General features: G+C 40.6%; 3 protein-coding genes and 1 non-coding gene across 6 annotated transcripts; all 4 read left to right on the forward strand.

The window, feature by feature from the left end:
* The first annotated feature begins 1,292 nt into the window (after positions 1 to 1,292).
* Positions 1,293 to 6,756, forward strand: LOC143125350 (transmembrane protein 107-like). Of its 3 annotated transcripts, XM_076286732.1 has the most exons (7): positions 1,293 to 1,421; positions 1,833 to 1,982; positions 2,199 to 2,266; positions 4,347 to 4,447; positions 4,844 to 4,940; positions 5,721 to 5,764; positions 6,204 to 6,756. In XM_076286732.1, the coding sequence occupies exons 2-7, from the start codon at positions 1,896 to 1,898 to the stop codon at positions 6,254 to 6,256; spliced, it is 450 nt and encodes a 149-aa protein (XP_076142847.1). In that variant the 5' UTR covers positions 1,293 to 1,421; positions 1,833 to 1,895; the 3' UTR covers positions 6,257 to 6,756. The 3 variants fall into 3 exon arrangements, with proteins under 3 accessions (XP_076142847.1, XP_076142849.1, XP_076142850.1); XM_076286734.1 differs by lacking the exon at positions 4,844 to 4,940 and having other exon boundaries at positions 5,668 to 5,764; positions 6,204 to 6,754; XM_076286735.1 differs by lacking the exon at positions 5,721 to 5,764 and having other exon boundaries at positions 6,204 to 6,749.
* Positions 6,757 to 7,105: 349 nt separating this feature from the next.
* On the forward strand, positions 7,106 to 11,677 carry aurkb (aurora kinase B). The gene is made up of 9 exons (XM_076286736.1): positions 7,106 to 7,269; positions 7,751 to 7,780; positions 7,920 to 7,986; positions 8,099 to 8,135; positions 8,456 to 8,644; positions 9,193 to 9,331; positions 9,643 to 9,791; positions 10,241 to 10,415; positions 11,013 to 11,677. The coding sequence occupies exons 1-9, from the start codon at positions 7,264 to 7,266 to the stop codon at positions 11,190 to 11,192; spliced, it is 972 nt and encodes a 323-aa protein (XP_076142851.1). The 5' UTR covers positions 7,106 to 7,263; the 3' UTR covers positions 11,193 to 11,677.
* Positions 11,678 to 11,785: 108 nt separating this feature from the next.
* Positions 11,786 to 11,867, forward strand: trnal-aag (transfer RNA leucine (anticodon AAG)). Its single transcript has one exon. It is a non-coding gene; the product is annotated as a tRNA-Leu (tRNA).
* Positions 11,868 to 12,266: 399 nt separating this feature from the next.
* On the forward strand, positions 12,267 to 15,662 carry mrpl18 (mitochondrial ribosomal protein L18). The gene is made up of 4 exons (XM_076286738.1): positions 12,267 to 12,505; positions 12,676 to 12,844; positions 13,274 to 13,508; positions 15,520 to 15,662. The coding sequence occupies exons 1-4, from the start codon at positions 12,394 to 12,396 to the stop codon at positions 15,589 to 15,591; spliced, it is 588 nt and encodes a 195-aa protein (XP_076142853.1). The 5' UTR covers positions 12,267 to 12,393; the 3' UTR covers positions 15,592 to 15,662.
* The last annotated feature ends 426 nt before the right edge of the window (positions 15,663 to 16,088 follow it).

A 16,088-nucleotide genomic window follows, 5' to 3' on the forward strand; every position in this document is an offset into this window, starting at 1 on the left:
TTTTGACCTATAACCCATGTTGAAGTTATACAAACTACAATCAAATCTGAGATTTGTCAACGACAATCAGGTGAAAGAGGCAAATTTAGCCGTCTAGCTCCATTGACTCCCATTCATTCTGCACTCATGGCGATCGCCCCCAGTGGAACTCTGGTGGAACTGCAACCAAAATTCGGTACAATGGGACTTAATACGGAGTGGCAAGGCTCTCCGTAGACGGGCTCTGACTTGGGTAAGCCTTGCGTTTAGTAGCCTAATTGCGGTGAATCTAATGTGAATCACGGACTGTCCTACAACCAAAGAAAGTAAAGGTGAATAGTAGGCCTACCTGCATTAGCCAAATAAAGGACGGGACTGCACCCTTCACAAACCGTAAAATAAAGTTTATTAGTTTTACAGTTGACTACAGTTGACAGTTCACCATCAGTCCACACAAACAATTTTGGTTTCCTTGCACTAGCCATTTGGTCGTAGCCTATTCTGTCTGTTTGTAAAGCGCAAATTTTGGTCAATTTCTGTAAAGAAACAGTGCCACCTATAGGCCTGGGGTATGAAGTAACGTGTTGAGTCGTGTTGAGATGGATCCGTTTGGACGCAAATATTCTTGATGCGGTTTCAGGGAAGACGGAGGAAAAAAAGATCGGTTTCGTACGTGTGGACTAGCCCTCAGACATCAGCACCATCTCAGCAGGAGGAAGGCCACTCTGCGGCTGCAGAGACGGGCTCTGATCAGGGGGTCAATGAGGAGCATCAACCAAATAATAAAGAAGCCGCCAATAATACCACTGAGGAGGTTCCTGAGATTCTTAAGCATAAGAAACTGGAGGCCCAACAGGTTTTTTAAACTTGAGGCCCAACAGGAACTTTTAAACTTTTTTTTATTAAGGTGCACAAACGACTGACGTTTCGACGCATGTAGTTTAAAAGTTCTCTGAGTGCTCCGGTCATCCCTGGGTGTAGTCTCTCTGAAGTGGCCCAGCCAGTCTTTCTGACTCTTTAGTCCTGGACTGTGAGCACCGATAAGGCTTGAGCGCAAGTCTTACAGATGAACACGTTCTTGGTTTCGAAGGTGGCCGAGAACTGCAGCCGACAACCCAGTATTGATTAATACATCCCATTGATCAAATTCCCGAATAAACGTGCATTCCATTGTGCTATTGTAGTCTTTTTCTATCTACCACACGATACAACATGCCTAAATACTGTCTGCAGCCAACATGCCCTTTCCCAGACTAGAGGGCGTTGAGAGGGAGAAGACTTTTAGTTTGAAGACAGATTTTGCTGGCTCCTGCTGTTGGTCTTAGCAACGCGTCGTCGCGTAGGGGGTTTGTTTATGCAACGTTAGCTAGCGTCTATGAGATTTCTACATAAACCTGCGCTGTTGTTGGTAACGTTTTTTGGAGCCATTATTAAGACACCAGGTATATATACAATGTAATGTTCTCTTCCTAAATAAGCGTCAGCGTTACTGTTATCTATAACGTTACTAGCGATAGTTATAAACAATACAAGTTACCGTTTGCTAGCTTGACTGGCAACGTCATTAAGTTAATATTTTGTCGTTTGCATTGGATTTAAGTTTTACCCCGTTTATTTCCTGCTTATATCTCAGTCACGTAGCCTAATGTTAGGCTTTAACGCTAGATAAATTATGATATCTTAAGTAGGCCTAATATCACAATCATTGAAGCTAACAGGATGTTCTTGTAAACTACATGCGACAGTCAGCAGCAGCAGCCACCTGTTGCTTCAAACGTTTAGCAAGAGATTAATAGCTTCTAGATGCGTGCAAGTCCAAATATAATTTATGAAATTGTTCGTATAATCTGCAGTTGCAGGGGAGGATGCTCCAATGCCTTTGGTGTGACTGACAGACCCGCCTTGGAGCCATCACTATGTCGGTGATAAGCAGCCTTGTCCCCGCGCGTTTCCTCACACTCATAGCCCACCTCGTCATTGTCATCACCATATTTTGGTCAAGGGTAGGCACAAATCCTCAAACCACACTGAAATAATTCGATTCCTGATTGACACACTGACACATTGAATAAAACTTCGAATCCGAAAATACCCAACTAATTTTTGTAAACAGTGACTATTGTGTGCTGGTCATTTAATTGTTTGTCACTTCATAAATGAGTGTACCAGTCCAGACATGTCTTGTTATAATAACTCATCACGACCTGATTTTCTCACAGGAAAACAATGTTAGGGCTTCTTTGCCCTTGCAGTTTACAAAAGAGGAATATGATCAGGAGGACACTAGGTGAGTGATCTTACAACTGACATTTGTTTCAATTTACTCCATAATAACCCCAGCAAGCTGCAATTTAGTATTTAGAACACATTATTTAATTTATTCATCTAGCAGACGCATTTATCCAAAACGAGGAATAACATTCAAGCTGTGTGTGCAGAGGAGACCTTAGGTAGGTAGGAATTAATTAATCAATACTGCAATCAATACTAGCCTATTACTAGAGGATGAGAGTGCAGACGGTATAAGTACTAGTCAAAGTGTAGAAGAAGAAGGAGGTAAGAGAGGGAAGTGCATGGTAAATGTGTGTTAGGTGTGTTATATTGTTAAGTATTAGGACAGGAGCTACCAGCGGAAGAGCCCCTTTTTGGTGGTACTTGGCAGGTCGTTCCACCATCGGCTGACAACAACTGAAAATAGTCTGGATTGCAGTGTTTGTAGGGGCGGCAGTGCCTGATGACGTTCCTTGGAGAACCGCAGTGTCCGAGGGGAAAGGGTCAAGAATACTGAACGTAGTGGTCAGTGCACGCCAGTGTGATGTCAAAATGACCCACTGCCGAATTTCAGCAGCGCATCGGGAGGTTATGCACCACTCTTTTTTTCTCACCTAGTGGCATCAGGCACCACATTTTTGCTAAAGTTCATTCATAAAGCAACAGAGGATAACATCAAACAATAGCAGCGCGACATGTTGGAACTCTGTATAGTCCACATCCTAAATAAACCTAATAGGCTAATTAACTCACTCGCTCCAAAACATGTGAAGTTTCTTGACACTGACAGGTGGTCCTTTTTTTATGTTTCCCTCTTCAACAGTGTAGAGTCAGTAGTAATAACCTTTCCACAGCAGTGACGCCTCTAGAGAACGGCACCTCTGGACTCCTCACACGCACATAGGTCTGGTGCTCTGGTGACGTCACATCTTGCGCACACAGTGACCACTCCGTTGAGTATACTGCGTGCTTAACATGCCTTACACCAAGCCTTAAAGAGAGCATTTAAGTAAGTGGGAGCAGAGTAGACCAAAATTATAGTTTTCTTGGCTTGTTTTGACTTGAATTGTGTATGGATACATTACACTGACTGGCAGTCCTTGCATGCACAGTTCAGATTTTTTTGCTATATCCGTTTTTGTTTTTTTTGACTGCCTGTTTATGTGGTTCACTAATTTGCTTAACATTTGCGATAACCTGCATGCGCACAATAGGGGAATATATTGAGAAGTCTGCCAAATAGGCTACTGATTCTATTTAAAGGCGAAAAAGAAAATGGAGAGTGCTTATTGCAGATTTTCCATTTGTATTTTAATTTTAATTTCACTGTTCTGCCAGTTGAACATGTGAAAACAATGTTACGTGTAGGCTAATGCAAATGCGAAAAGGTAACATATGTTGGATACTTTCAATGATGTGCAAGTTGTAAATGACGGGAATATCTGATCTGTGTAGATGACAGTCGCATTGGCACATAACCGATTCATATCTGATTTATTTCCACATATGAATGAGGCCTGAAACCGATCTGAAAATATCAGTATCCATGTGCTTTTTTACTGTTTACACATTCATGCTGTGCATTGGAATCATGCCACCTATGACCAAAAATATTGGAATTGGGTCACATTTAACTGACGGTGTAAACGTAGCCTATGACCACGTTTACATTTGTTTTTAAAATGCATCCCGAAAAGATCCGATCTCAAGTGGTCTGTTCGAAATACAAGTGTATACAATCATCAAGATCACTTAAACCACTTGTTGAGGTGGTCTGAGATGCATTTGAATACATATCTTTTGTAGTGTAAACGCTTATGCATTCTGATGCATCCCGGACAACAGGAGTTCTAATGACTATGATGTTGGCGGAATCTAAACACCAGTGGTCTGCAACATCTGTCTGTGCTCCTTGAATACATGTGTAAACAGCGATGTGTCTCGGCTGACCACTTGTGATCGTATCACCCAAGATGCATTCTAAAAACATGTAAACTGGCCCTATGTTGGTCTTCCTCTTTAGTGACATGAAGTTTGTTTTGCCATCAGTTTGAATTGCATTCAAAACATGATTTTTATCTTTTCACTCCTAACAGGTTGGTGATAGGACTGTCTGTCACTCTTGGCCTGTTTTTCATAGAACTGTCTGGGTTTTTCTCAGGAGTATCTATGTTTAACAGCAGCCAAGGGCTCCTTTGTATCCTTTTTATGTCCAGTGGTACTGCCTTTATTAGTCAAATATTATGTAAGCCTTGAGTGGATTTCCTGAAGCACAAATATATCAAGTAATTGTACTACCACATACAAGCAGATGCTTTGTAACATTTGAGTGTGTTAATAAGCTGAGATTGATTCCCATATGAAAAACTAAAACATCCGGTCAAACATTACAATTATGATCCGAGTCCTTTAGAGATGCATTGCAAGGTCAATTCCAACAGCTACCCAACTCCTTCACATTCATCAATTAAATTAGTAAATTGTATACAGCTGATTTACAAAATAATGTTACTGATGAAGTTGAATAGGCTTTGAAGACTCAACCTTTTTGTTAAAGTTCCCTGACTCCTATGTCTTGTGCTCCAAATATTAGCTATTGGCTGCCATGCAAGCGCTTCAGTTGCCCTTCTCTTTTTTCTCTTTGAGCAGTGGACCTGTGACATCTATTGGTGGATCTTTGCCTTCTGCAGGTCAGTAAGGCAAAGGTAGTCATAACTGTGATGACAGAGCAGTGCATTCAACACAACCAATGAGTGCGCTGATAGACAAAAACAGTTTGGACGTGTATTTTCTTTGAAATTGAGTGAACAATGGCATTTAAAACCTCCGTTTACAAGAAAGATGTGCTTGCTGCACTTCATTGATGCACCAATTTAAGTTTAATTTCACTGCTGGTAACGGTTAAGTCGTAAGTCAATGAAACCTGTCCAGACCCACTCTCAATTGTGATTGAAATTTGAGTGACGGTCTGGTGTCAACCAGGCTAATTGACTATAGCACACTGCAGCAAAGGGAGAGAGCAGTCACCCCACTTGGCCTCAAACCTAAATGACCGTTCGTTGGTATGGCAGTCAGAGCGCATACTCAACCATCACACAGCCCTTCGTGCCAGTGGCCGGGTCTCGGGTGTACTAAACGTGCAGTTTGACCGCAATGCCAAAGAGCCAGGCTCGTTGGTATGGCAGTCAGAGCACATACTCAACCGTAGTGACGGCACTCCGTCACACACTCTAACACTTTCTCTTTAGTTGTTCATAAAGTTGGCTATACTCTGAGGATTACTCAGTGAACTGGTCAAAATGGTGTGGTGAACCCTAAAGCAAGAAAGCAGAACATAATCTTATACAAGGGGGCTCAAAAGTCCATGGCATGACCCATGGCATGTTTACCATACGGTTTCCCTGACGATCAGACCAGCCCTGGCAGCCCACTGCAGCGCGTCTATCTGTCTGTCCTTCTTTGTGTTCCAGAAGTGGCAGTGCTGGACCTACTGGTTCATTTTTGCCTTTTGCAGGTTTGTGCCATAGATAGTGATGTTACTGGTAAGACACAAGCACTCTGCTACTTTACTCGTAGTTAACCATCATGTCAAATTCAAATTCAGTCAAATTTGGTCTGGTGTCAACAGATATGATAGCTGGATATGTCTTCCTAAGTGTCAGGGTTTTTACATCTGAAAGTGGGACTCTTGAAGTAGTTTATTCTGTTGTCTCATAGCAGTCAGCAGGATTCATGATTCGCATCCAAGTAATGAACAGGAAAAACAAGGGAAAATCTGTCCCCTTTAAGACTTGAAACTGCAATGAACAAGAATTGTACTGGTCAGACATCCAGATATAAAGTATAATGCAAGATGTACATCATATACACATTGGTACATTAATGTAAACAACTCGTACACAATGTACACAAATTGTTCTAATCCTATACATGTATGTTTGTGTCTTTCCCAGTGTGTTTCCAGCCCTGGTGGAGCTTGTTCTCTTCTTTGCTGTCTTTGGGTTAAAAAAGAAGCCCCTCTGAGTTATTAATACAACAGCTGTTTCTTTAAAATATGACAACCACATCATGACTGTGATTGACAGTACAATCAGGGGGGTATTCCAAGTACGTGGTTTAGTGACAAACCTGGGTAACTCAGAGTAAGTGGTAAACCTCCTACAACAAGAGCCCTATGTCATTGTTTTGTTAGGAGAATGAAGCCATACAGCTTCTTCTATTAGGAGATTTACCACTTACTCTGAGTAAACTTACCCAGGTTTGTCACTAAACCACATACTTGGAATACCCCCCAGTTGTTTAGCATATGTTTACCATTTATTGTATGCTCTGTGTGATTTGTTTTGTATTCTTTAATTTTCTTTGTCCCTTTAATGTTTAAATAAACACTTTCGTATAAAAAAAATCCTCAAAGGACACATTTTTTCATACTTCATGATCAAGTGTTGTATTTTGTTGTCACTGAACAGCACAAAAGCAATATCGTGTAATTTACAATAACAAAACAAAAAAAGTTAATTTAAATATTGCATTTGAGCTACTGTGATCCATTTTTATACATGATATGATAAAATATATTTCGGGGAAGAAATCAAGTGTTGAAAGCCTGGTTGATTTCTGCAGATTGATACTTTTTTTTTTTTTTTAAATTGGTAATTCAAGTACAATAAGCATGGGTAGATTGATACTTATCATAGTAAGAGCACAGAAGGTTTCTTTTCTGTACCAGTAGGTGGCGGTATGTGCTCTGTCTATGGGCGTAACCCGCCATTAAAAATGTAAAGAAGAACAAAAAGGAGCCAATCGGATTTAACAACGGTTGCATTTGAAATCCTCGGCGGTCAACCAAAGGTTGTTTGCCAACTGGCAAAAAAAGAAGAAGAAATCCTCGGCGGTGCACTGTGCACTGTTTTGTTGAGGAACTTTGGGAGTGCAGAAATTGCATGTTTTAAATCCTCGTTACGTTCTGAGAGTTAACATTATAGTGCGGTATCATTTTGTGGAATTCAAATTATGCAGGTAAGTTAAAATTCATGTATCTAGCCTTCTCAAGAAAATAAAACGGTGTTCAGGAAACAAACAGACTTATGTTAGCAAGCTAGTTCTAGCTTATTTAATTCTAGAGACCCATCTTAACGTTACAGCAAATACAAATACTAAGCAAACATGAACACCCTGCTAGATTTCATTAAATATATATTTAGCAAGGTGTGATCGATTCTGAAATGTTCTAGCACTATAACGTTAACGTTGACACAGATTGTTGGAATTATAAGATCGTTAGCCTTTCCAGCTAGCAGCTAACAAACCTAATTTATGTGACGTTGCGGGGAAATTACTGTTTCCCGGCCCCCCCATAAGTTATAGTTACGAATACAAGTCCATTGTTTTGGTTATTTGTTGTAAAAATCTAATCAGTTGACACTTTTCTAGATGTATCCTTGTGTTGTAGTGAACGTAAGTTCAGTTTGTGTAACATTAACTTATGTCTTTGTCGTAGAACAAGGAGAATCGCGTTCCAGCAGCGCTTGTAAGTTTTCTTTGGTGTATTACTTGCGTTGAATTTGAAATGTGCAAATTTAGATGGAACATAAGACTGTCCTGACTTTACACATGGTACTGCTGTCGCCATTGAATTCAGTTATTTTCCATGCACTTTACATTTGTAGGCTGCAGGACCTCAGCGTGTGGAGATCAGTCATGCGTCAGACAGCTCAAATAAGAATGTCATCACAGGTAATGTTCTCCCCTATATTTTAATTGGATTAATATACAGTACTGACGTAGTGTTTTTGCTTGCATGTATAATGGATGCTTTCATTCATTCATTATTTATTCTTTCAACTAGGTCCAGGAAGAGTTCAAGCTAGCGCCTCCTCTCAAAAGTATGCTTTCTATGTATTTGACAACTTTTTTTTGGTCCCCTTTTAATGATGCATGATCATACTGGGGAAAACGCACTGTAAACAAAACTAATATTTTAGTAGTACTAGACACGGCTTGGGCTAAATCATAGAATGTTAGTCGTCTAATGCCTATTGTCTCTACAAAGTCTGCTTTTATCAAACGTGCTTACTTGACTCTTTCAGATTTTTTTACATGTTAAAGTGAGTTGTACTTTGAGAGCAAAGATTAACTGGAGTCAAATTCCTTGTTTGTTTACGCAAACCTGGCCCATTAAGCTGATTCTGATTCTTCTATTCAGGAGGACAACCATAAAAGATTTTGATATTGGTCGTCCACTTGGCAAAGGGAAGTTTGGCAATGTATATTTGGCACGTGAGAAAAAGCTGAAGGTCATTGTGGCTCTGAAAGTGCTTTTCAAGTCTCAGATGGAAAAGGAGGGAGTAGAACATCAATTGAGGAGAGAGATTGAGATCCAGTCGCACCTCAGGTATGTGTGTATGTTGGTGTCGTATGCTGCATTCATACCAGAACCGTATCGCAGCACCCTGAAATAAAACATGCAATGCTGCCCCATGTTATTAATACTTAATTAATTAGTTTAATTTTTATCAGGTGTTTTTTTTTTTTTCTTTTTTTTTTTAAATGTTCCGTAGTCTAAGCCTATTCTGAGTAAGAGATCCGGGCATGGTATTGATTGTCATCATTTTGATATTGAGACAACACTAGTGTATGTTTAAAGCTTTTGGGTCAATATTCCATGACTACATACAGTACAAGTGAGTTCAATCATAACTTTCCAAGTCATTTTCTGGCTGCATTTTTCCCCTCCAAAACAAATATATTCAACACAACAATCCCATTGGATGAGTTTATTCATTCATTATTTCATTTTAGGGTCAAAATTAATTCTTTCAAGAGAAAGCTATTGGGGTTGTTATTATTATGTTCATTATGTCAGTTAAATTACATATATGGAACTTGGTTTCTTTAGATTGTACGTATGGTTACCATAAGAAAAACGTGTTTCTTTTGAAGGCATCCCAATATTCTCCGTTTCTACAACTACTTCCACGATGCCACACGAGTGTTCCTGGTCCTGGAGTATGCTCCAAGGGGTGAAATGTATAAGGAACTGCAGCGCTGTGGACGGTTCGATGACCAGCGCACAGCCACGGTGAGACACTTGGCTCTTTTGTATGGATAGGGTATTAACCTGACGTCTTGGCTCTTTGGATTTGTACTTCACGTTCTTGGCATTTTCAACTTTTTGTAACTGATTATTAATGAATAGTTATCGATAATCAGTAGCAATCTATATGACTTCAGAAGAGGAACTGTTATGTTTCTTGTGCATCAAGAAAGTTGCATTTTGCTGTCAGCTATTAGTGTGCAGTGTTTCTTCTGTGAAACTAATTTTTTACTCCCTGAAAAATGAAAATGGGGGGCAGGTGTGTTGACATGTCACATCTTGTACATCTTACACAGTACATGGAGGAGCTGGCAGATGCCTTGCAGTACTGCCATGAGAAGAAGGTGATTCACCGCGACATCAAACCAGAGAACCTACTGCTGGGTTTCAGGGGAGAGCTGAAGATTGCTGACTTTGGCTGGTCTGTCCATGCTCCCTCTTTGCGGTAAGACATTTGTTGATCTTGTGTCTCTTTATTTTTTCACATTTGAGTCATGTGTTTCTCTTTGAAGCCTCGCCATCATGAGAATTGCATTGGTTTTGGATTATTCACCATGTTTATCTCCATATAGTGTACATATTGATTGAGGCACTGTCTTCAGCAAATCCAGCAAAATTCTCACATTCCTGTAGCTATTCATCCATCCAGTCTGTGCACTCGAGCGTCCTGGACTGAGCCACTTCAAGTCAATCCACACATTACTTCAGTGATAGCTGAATAGCTTTGAGCTCCAATATCAACAGACTTTCCCTAAAATTTGAGGACTTTACTTTTAATACTTGCCCTGGCAAGCAGAGAATAAATGGACCTGTTCAATGAGTAAATTAAACATTTGTCTTTTGAAACAAAAGGTTACCCTTAGATGTGGCTTGACTGCTTCCTCTGAATTTTAGACGTCGGACTATGTGCGGAACCCTGGACTACTTGCCCCCTGAGATGGTGGAGGGCCACTCCCACGATGAGAAGGTGGACTTGTGGTGTATTGGGGTTTTGTGTTACGAGTGCCTTGTGGGAAACCCTCCATTTGAGTCTGCTAGCCACTCGGAAACCTACAAAAGGATCACAAAGGTTTGTAGTTCAGGTTTACAATATTATGTGCACACACTATATAAAAAATGGCCACAAACCATATGAGTGAGGCACAACAATAGGCTAGTGTCCGCTAACTTTGCCATTTCAACAGATTTCGACCATGCAAGCTGTATGCAGGGGTTAAATTAGGACTTGTTATAGGGGTGTGGGGTATATTCCCATCATAGCCCTATAAAATATTATCTTCATGGACCTTTACTTTTGAGGTCGTTTCTCTGTAGTCTCCTGGTAATTTGTCAGTTTCTGACCATTTTCCGTATCCACCTCACTCTGCCATCTGACCAGCAGCTGCCGTGGCTTCAACCCAAGGACGGAAAAGGAAACAAAAACTCTTCTTGTCTCATTAGTATGTTGTCTACAGCTAACAACAAATGATGTAAACATGTTTTATTTTGAATCATTAAGAACAAGAAAAGCGTATTGGTGAGGGTGTGCAGGAATAACTGAATGAATATATGCAAATGTTTTTTTTTTGTTTGGCTATTTCAACTGCGTCCTTTATTTACATAAACCAAAAAATATAATAAATGTGTTTGTATGATCTTCAGTAAATCACCTTACTTGGCATTTCAGGTTGATCTGCAGTTTCCCAAGGTTGTGTCTGATGGGGCTCGGGACCTGATCTCAAAGCTCCTTCGCCACAGCCCCATGATGCGTCTGGCCCTGAAGAGTGTAATAGGTCACCCATGGGTGCGGGCAAACTCCCGACGGGTCCTACCACCTGTTTGCAACCCTCGGGTGGAGGGTGTCTGAATTGTTTTTTGGGAGACTGTTTTATATTTTCTCATTTAAATACCTTGGTCTGTGCTGTATTATATAACTGGGATTCTAGCCCCCGAATATAAGTGGATAAATACTTCCCAGATTCAGCTGCTGAGAGCTGTCCAGGGTTCTTTCTTGGCCTCAAGAAGTATATGGTGGTTTGTCTTTGCCAGATTATTATGCTGGTGGAGGCATCTTTTTGAGGTTGTTTGCTCTTAACTCCTTCATTAAGGTCTTTAGTTATTCTGTTTTTATTATATTGTGGTTAAAGTAAATATCCAATTGTAGTATTACACTGCAGTGTAAATATTTTTTAAAAAATCCAAAACCTTGTACAACATGTCTCTTGTCTTGTGTTCAGAATTTCTGTTGTGTGTTGAAGTGTGGGGATGGCTGTGTACGTCTGTTTCATTGTGTCATTTTTACGTGTGCTGTTTGTGGATTCATGTTTGAATAAAATGAACCGTTTTACCTAATTTTGGAAAATGTGGTCGTTTGTGTGTCTGTTTCTTCAATGAGCAGAATGGGCCATAGGTATCAGGCAAATATGAAAAGTTGTTTACGGTACAGTACGGAATCCCAGAGGTAGCGTGGCCGAGCGGTCTAAGGCGCTGGATTAAGGCTCCAGTCTCTTCGGGGGCGTGGGTTCGAATCCCACCGCTGCCAGAATCCTTTTGATCTACAGGTTGACTGTATTTGTATATATATGCATCTATGTACAGTCATTGGTACTATATGATCGCGTCCGTGCTTTCAGAAATAACCATGAGGGGCGATGCATAAACCAGAAAAGCAGGGCTGTTCACTGAGGCTATGTTTTACACAAACCTTTATATTTTAATGGTTGCATTATGGGGATAAGTTGCTAATGGGTACATTTGGATATAATGTAAATAAAACTAACCAACTATCATCTCAAACTGTATATAATTAAAACATGTAAAAATGTATTAACTTTTGTATGGAACCTTATCGACAGACGGCGCTGTGGTCGAAGTAAAAGATAATGATCCGGAAATGAAAAGTATGGTGATCCGGAAATTAAAACACTTCCAGTTCAAACAAATCACAAGCAAGGGCAATGATGTGATGGTACATTTGGGCATGGAATACCGGTAAAAACACTGAAATAGCAAAGCCACTGATCTGTGTAACGTTAACCTTTTCACACGTTTAAATTGTGTAAACAAAGATGTCTATAATTTGGGAACTTAGCAGAAGTCTAAGACTTTTTGGACAGATTGAATCATGTAAACACATGGGACTGTCTATAGCTCTCCAAAGGCACATTCAGCATTATTCGGGTAAGGACTGTAATATTCAATCATCTTCATCAGTTCATCTTCTTTGTAGCCATGCCTTTGTTGTGACTGAAATTCGGGAGACTGCTACTGTTGATGAACCTACATAGCTAACTTTAGCTGAATAGCTAGCTGTCAAAAATAGGATTTAACAATCATGTTCTGCTCTGTAGCTCGTAGCTCGAGTCAGGTAGCTGTCAAAAGCGAGCCTGAAGTGGATGACAATGAGGCCGTCAACAAGGCATTCGTCAACAGAAACCCCCGGAATCTTGAACAGATGGCAATAGAGATGAAGGACAGAGGCTGGGCAACAGTTTACCCCTCCAGAGAGTATTACCACAGGTAAGTAACCATTAGCAGTGCATGCATTTAGTTAATTTGTGATGTGTCCAGACTCCAGTTAGTGTTCGTGTTAACAATTTAATTCAGATAGTTCTGGTGCACTGACTGTAGTAAAAATGGATGAAAAGTGTAACATTTCAGTAGTTGCTTATTTTTCTCAACAAAACGTTATAATGTCAATAATATAATAATGGTCCTTTTAGACTAATGTTGATTATGCAATTCCCAGGGTATGCTTAAAGGGCTGATTTTGCAAAATGGTTGCATTAGATGTGTGTATGAGGAATTTTTATTTTACAATGGTTATGACAACACCCCTACATTTTGTTTTGAAAGTATATGTTATCCCTCTGACTTACACCATTATTGTATTGTCTTGAAGCATTTTAACTGTCAGTCTCATATTGAACTCGTTTGGCCTGTCCCCAGACTCCACTTTTCTCGAACACAGCATCACATCACAGCGGAGGTGTACTCTAAAGATTCCACAGAGCCTGTCATCAGTTGCTCCACTCGGGAATGGGCGATTAAACGAGAACTGAGCTCCACGCGGTCTGTGGCAGCTTGCCAGGCGGTGGGTGAGGTGCTTGCCCAGAGGTGTCGGGAGGCAGGTATCACGCGTATGGTTTTCCGTGAGCTTTCCTGGAGGTTCCGCTGCGAATCGGTAAGTGTGTGTAATGTTACCTCACTGCTCCTTCATATGTAAAAAGTTCCCTTCCAGTCAAGTCACTTGGTACAATCCATATCGTATGGGGACCTATAATTGTGGCCCACGCGGTTAAGCTTGAACAGAACATTAACACCGTATCAATCCAGTAGAACGGATGGGGTAAGCCACTGATGTGACTGTAACATCCAAATGGTCAAGTTGTACAAGGGCATGTGGGAGATCATCCACATCATGAATAGAGGTGCATCCTCTAACATACTCTGAGCATACTGCATCTGCATCATGAATAGAGGCGCATCCTCTGACATACTCCTGAGCATGCTGCTATCCCCCTGCTGGACAGAGTGCACACACCCTCAGGCAAAGACAGGTCCTTGCTGGTATAAGTCAGGATTGGCCTCCACAATCCAGAGGGGGAGCTGCTGTTTAGACCAGTGTTTCTCAACCTTTTTTTCAGTTGCAGCACCCTTTATATGAATGAAAAATCTCAAGGCACCCCAAACTTTTTTTTATTTATTTTTATGTAGATTACACACACTATCTCTGAAGACCCACAAATGCAAAACGCATGTAGCATACTACAACTCATGCACACACGCACGCACACACACACACACACAGGAGTGTGACTTACTCTCAGTTGAGAGACTTGGGCCTGGGAGGATGCATACAACCGCTCTATTCTCGCAGGAATGCACACACACGTAGCTCCTGGTCCACAGCTTCTACTTCTGTGTAGTAGGCCTAGGCTACAACATGGTCAGGCCAGTCATTACTTTTATAATCACGGGGCAACGTAACCATGCATTCTGAAGCCCTGTATTTTCTCCCACGCCATTGTGCACAGAGGGAGGGGTGCACTTTTCTCCCTCGATATACTTTTTCCTCTGATAATAAACTTAGATAGATAGATAGATAGATAGATACTTTATTGATCCCCAAGGGGAAATTCAAGGTCTCAGTAGCATACAGACATCACACACAACATGCACTCACAGCAGAAAGACTAAATATAAGTATATACATATAACAAAACTCCACTGTACAATATAGACAGTAGAAGATAAGAAAACTAAAAAACTAAACTTGTACTCGTAACGAAAGGCAATTGAAAATGTAGCGGAGTAAAGAATAGATTACTTGCTCAAAAATGTAGCCTACTTGAGTAAGAGTAGAAGTCCAGTTTTGGAAAAGGAATAGGCCTATGAAAAGTTGCCGTTCCTCAAAAAAAAACCTTTTTTTACTCATGTGCGTTACTTGTAACGCGTTACCGACCCCTGGTGAAGATTAATCTGAACGTGATAAAGCTACAAGAAAGATTCCAAAATTATTAATTAATTTATTTCGATTTAATTTTATTAGCCTAGTGTCAGCCACGTTTCTGCGGCACCCCTGTTGAGAAACACTGGTTAAGACCATGCCCTGCTTTGAGCTGAATAGATTTGCACAGGGGGGGCATCCATCATCATGACTTTGAGAAGCAAAACTCTTTGACAGAGCAAATGGTGCCGTTTCCATGGAGAGAGTGCCATGAGACAAGCTATTTACCTCAGCTTCTGTCCTGTGGAGATGTGGCCGTGTAGTGTGCTAGAACCCATTGCAGCAATGCCCTAATCTGTATACTACTACTATTGACAGCATAAGAATCAATATCCGGAGAAACTTTTGAAAACATTTCTGTTTTGAGGAGATGGTGCGGTGAGCTGGATTATCTAGGCAGGACTGACCTTAAATGTCACCAAGTCATGTACCTTCTAGACATGAATAGAGGTGTCTTTAGCCAGACAAGGATGTAATATCCCATATCTGTGTTGTACCGAATGAATTAACTGAAAGGGAAGAGTGATATTACACACACACACACACAATAGTCTCACTTTCTAATTGTCTACACTGGAAGTAATGTTCTCGTCAACATCTGTAAGCAACTACAACAACTCTAACATGTTTTGTATGAAAAAGTTGAATAGGAATTCTGAAAGCTTTCATTATTTTTGGCCTTCAGGTTATGACATTTTGGACGTCTTTGAAAAAGGGAGGTGTCTCTCTAAGTGAACCAAGACGAAAATACATCTGAATCAAGACCCTACTCTCTGCATTTTGTTTTCCTTCCTCCTGTCCCACAATAAACTTTTTGTTAAAAACCTTTTTGACTTGCACCGTATTTGCACCACAGGTGTGCAGTGGATAATTACGGTCAATGGCAGAGCTGCCAACCCTCACACATTCGATTGGTGTAAGAGCGTGTGGAGCCAATCAAATCAATGAATCTCACTCTTAATGTGTGAGCCATCTTACAACATACAGCTACTTTCTAGAATCCATGCATGCGTGTTTGCAGATAAAGGCAGAAGTCATGTTCCTAACTGAGTTTCCTGAAAGTGTTGCTAAACAATCACTATGGCAACTAAGAAAGTTCTAGAATGACTGGACTATGACTTCTGTCATGGAGTTATGGTTGTAGTTCTGTGATGCTTTCGGGAAACACACCCTGGTTGGGCACTATTTTATATGATTGCGATTGGTTGAATGTTACACAGGCCAGATTTTTGCCCCATAAACTGGACAAAAGAC

Source organism: Alosa pseudoharengus, unplaced genomic scaffold (assembly GCF_046254945.1).
Source record: "Alosa pseudoharengus isolate Yale_2024_CS ecotype anadromous, Long Island Sound unplaced genomic scaffold, YU_APseudo_1.1 YU_APseudo_1.1_scf_16, whole genome shotgun sequence".
NCBI lineage: Eukaryota > Metazoa > Chordata > Actinopteri > Clupeiformes > Clupeidae > Alosa > Alosa pseudoharengus.

Coding starts and splice junctions, on each gene's coding strand:
- LOC143125350 (XM_076286732.1), top strand. CDS start 1,896: ATGTCGGTGATAAGCAGCCTTGTCCCCGCGCGTTTCCTCACACTCATA. Junction 4,448..4,843: donor CAGCAGCCAAGGGCTCCTTT/GTATCCTTTTTA, acceptor TCCAAATATTAG/CTATTGGCTGCCATGCAAGC. Junction 5,765..6,203: donor TTCATTTTTGCCTTTTGCAG/GTTTGTGCCATA, acceptor TGTCTTTCCCAG/TGTGTTTCCAGCCCTGGTGG.
- aurkb (XM_076286736.1), top strand. Junction 8,136..8,455: donor GCTAGCGCCTCCTCTCAAAA/GTATGCTTTCTA, acceptor TCTTCTATTCAG/GAGGACAACCATAAAAGATT. Junction 9,332..9,642: donor ATGACCAGCGCACAGCCACG/GTGAGACACTTG, acceptor CATCTTACACAG/TACATGGAGGAGCTGGCAGA.
- mrpl18 (XM_076286738.1), top strand. CDS start 12,394: ATGTCTATAATTTGGGAACTTAGCAGAAGTCTAAGACTTTTTGGACAG. Junction 12,506..12,675: donor GCACATTCAGCATTATTCGG/GTAAGGACTGTA, acceptor TCTGCTCTGTAG/CTCGTAGCTCGAGTCAGGTA. Junction 13,509..15,519: donor GGAGGTTCCGCTGCGAATCG/GTAAGTGTGTGT, acceptor TTTGGCCTTCAG/GTTATGACATTTTGGACGTC.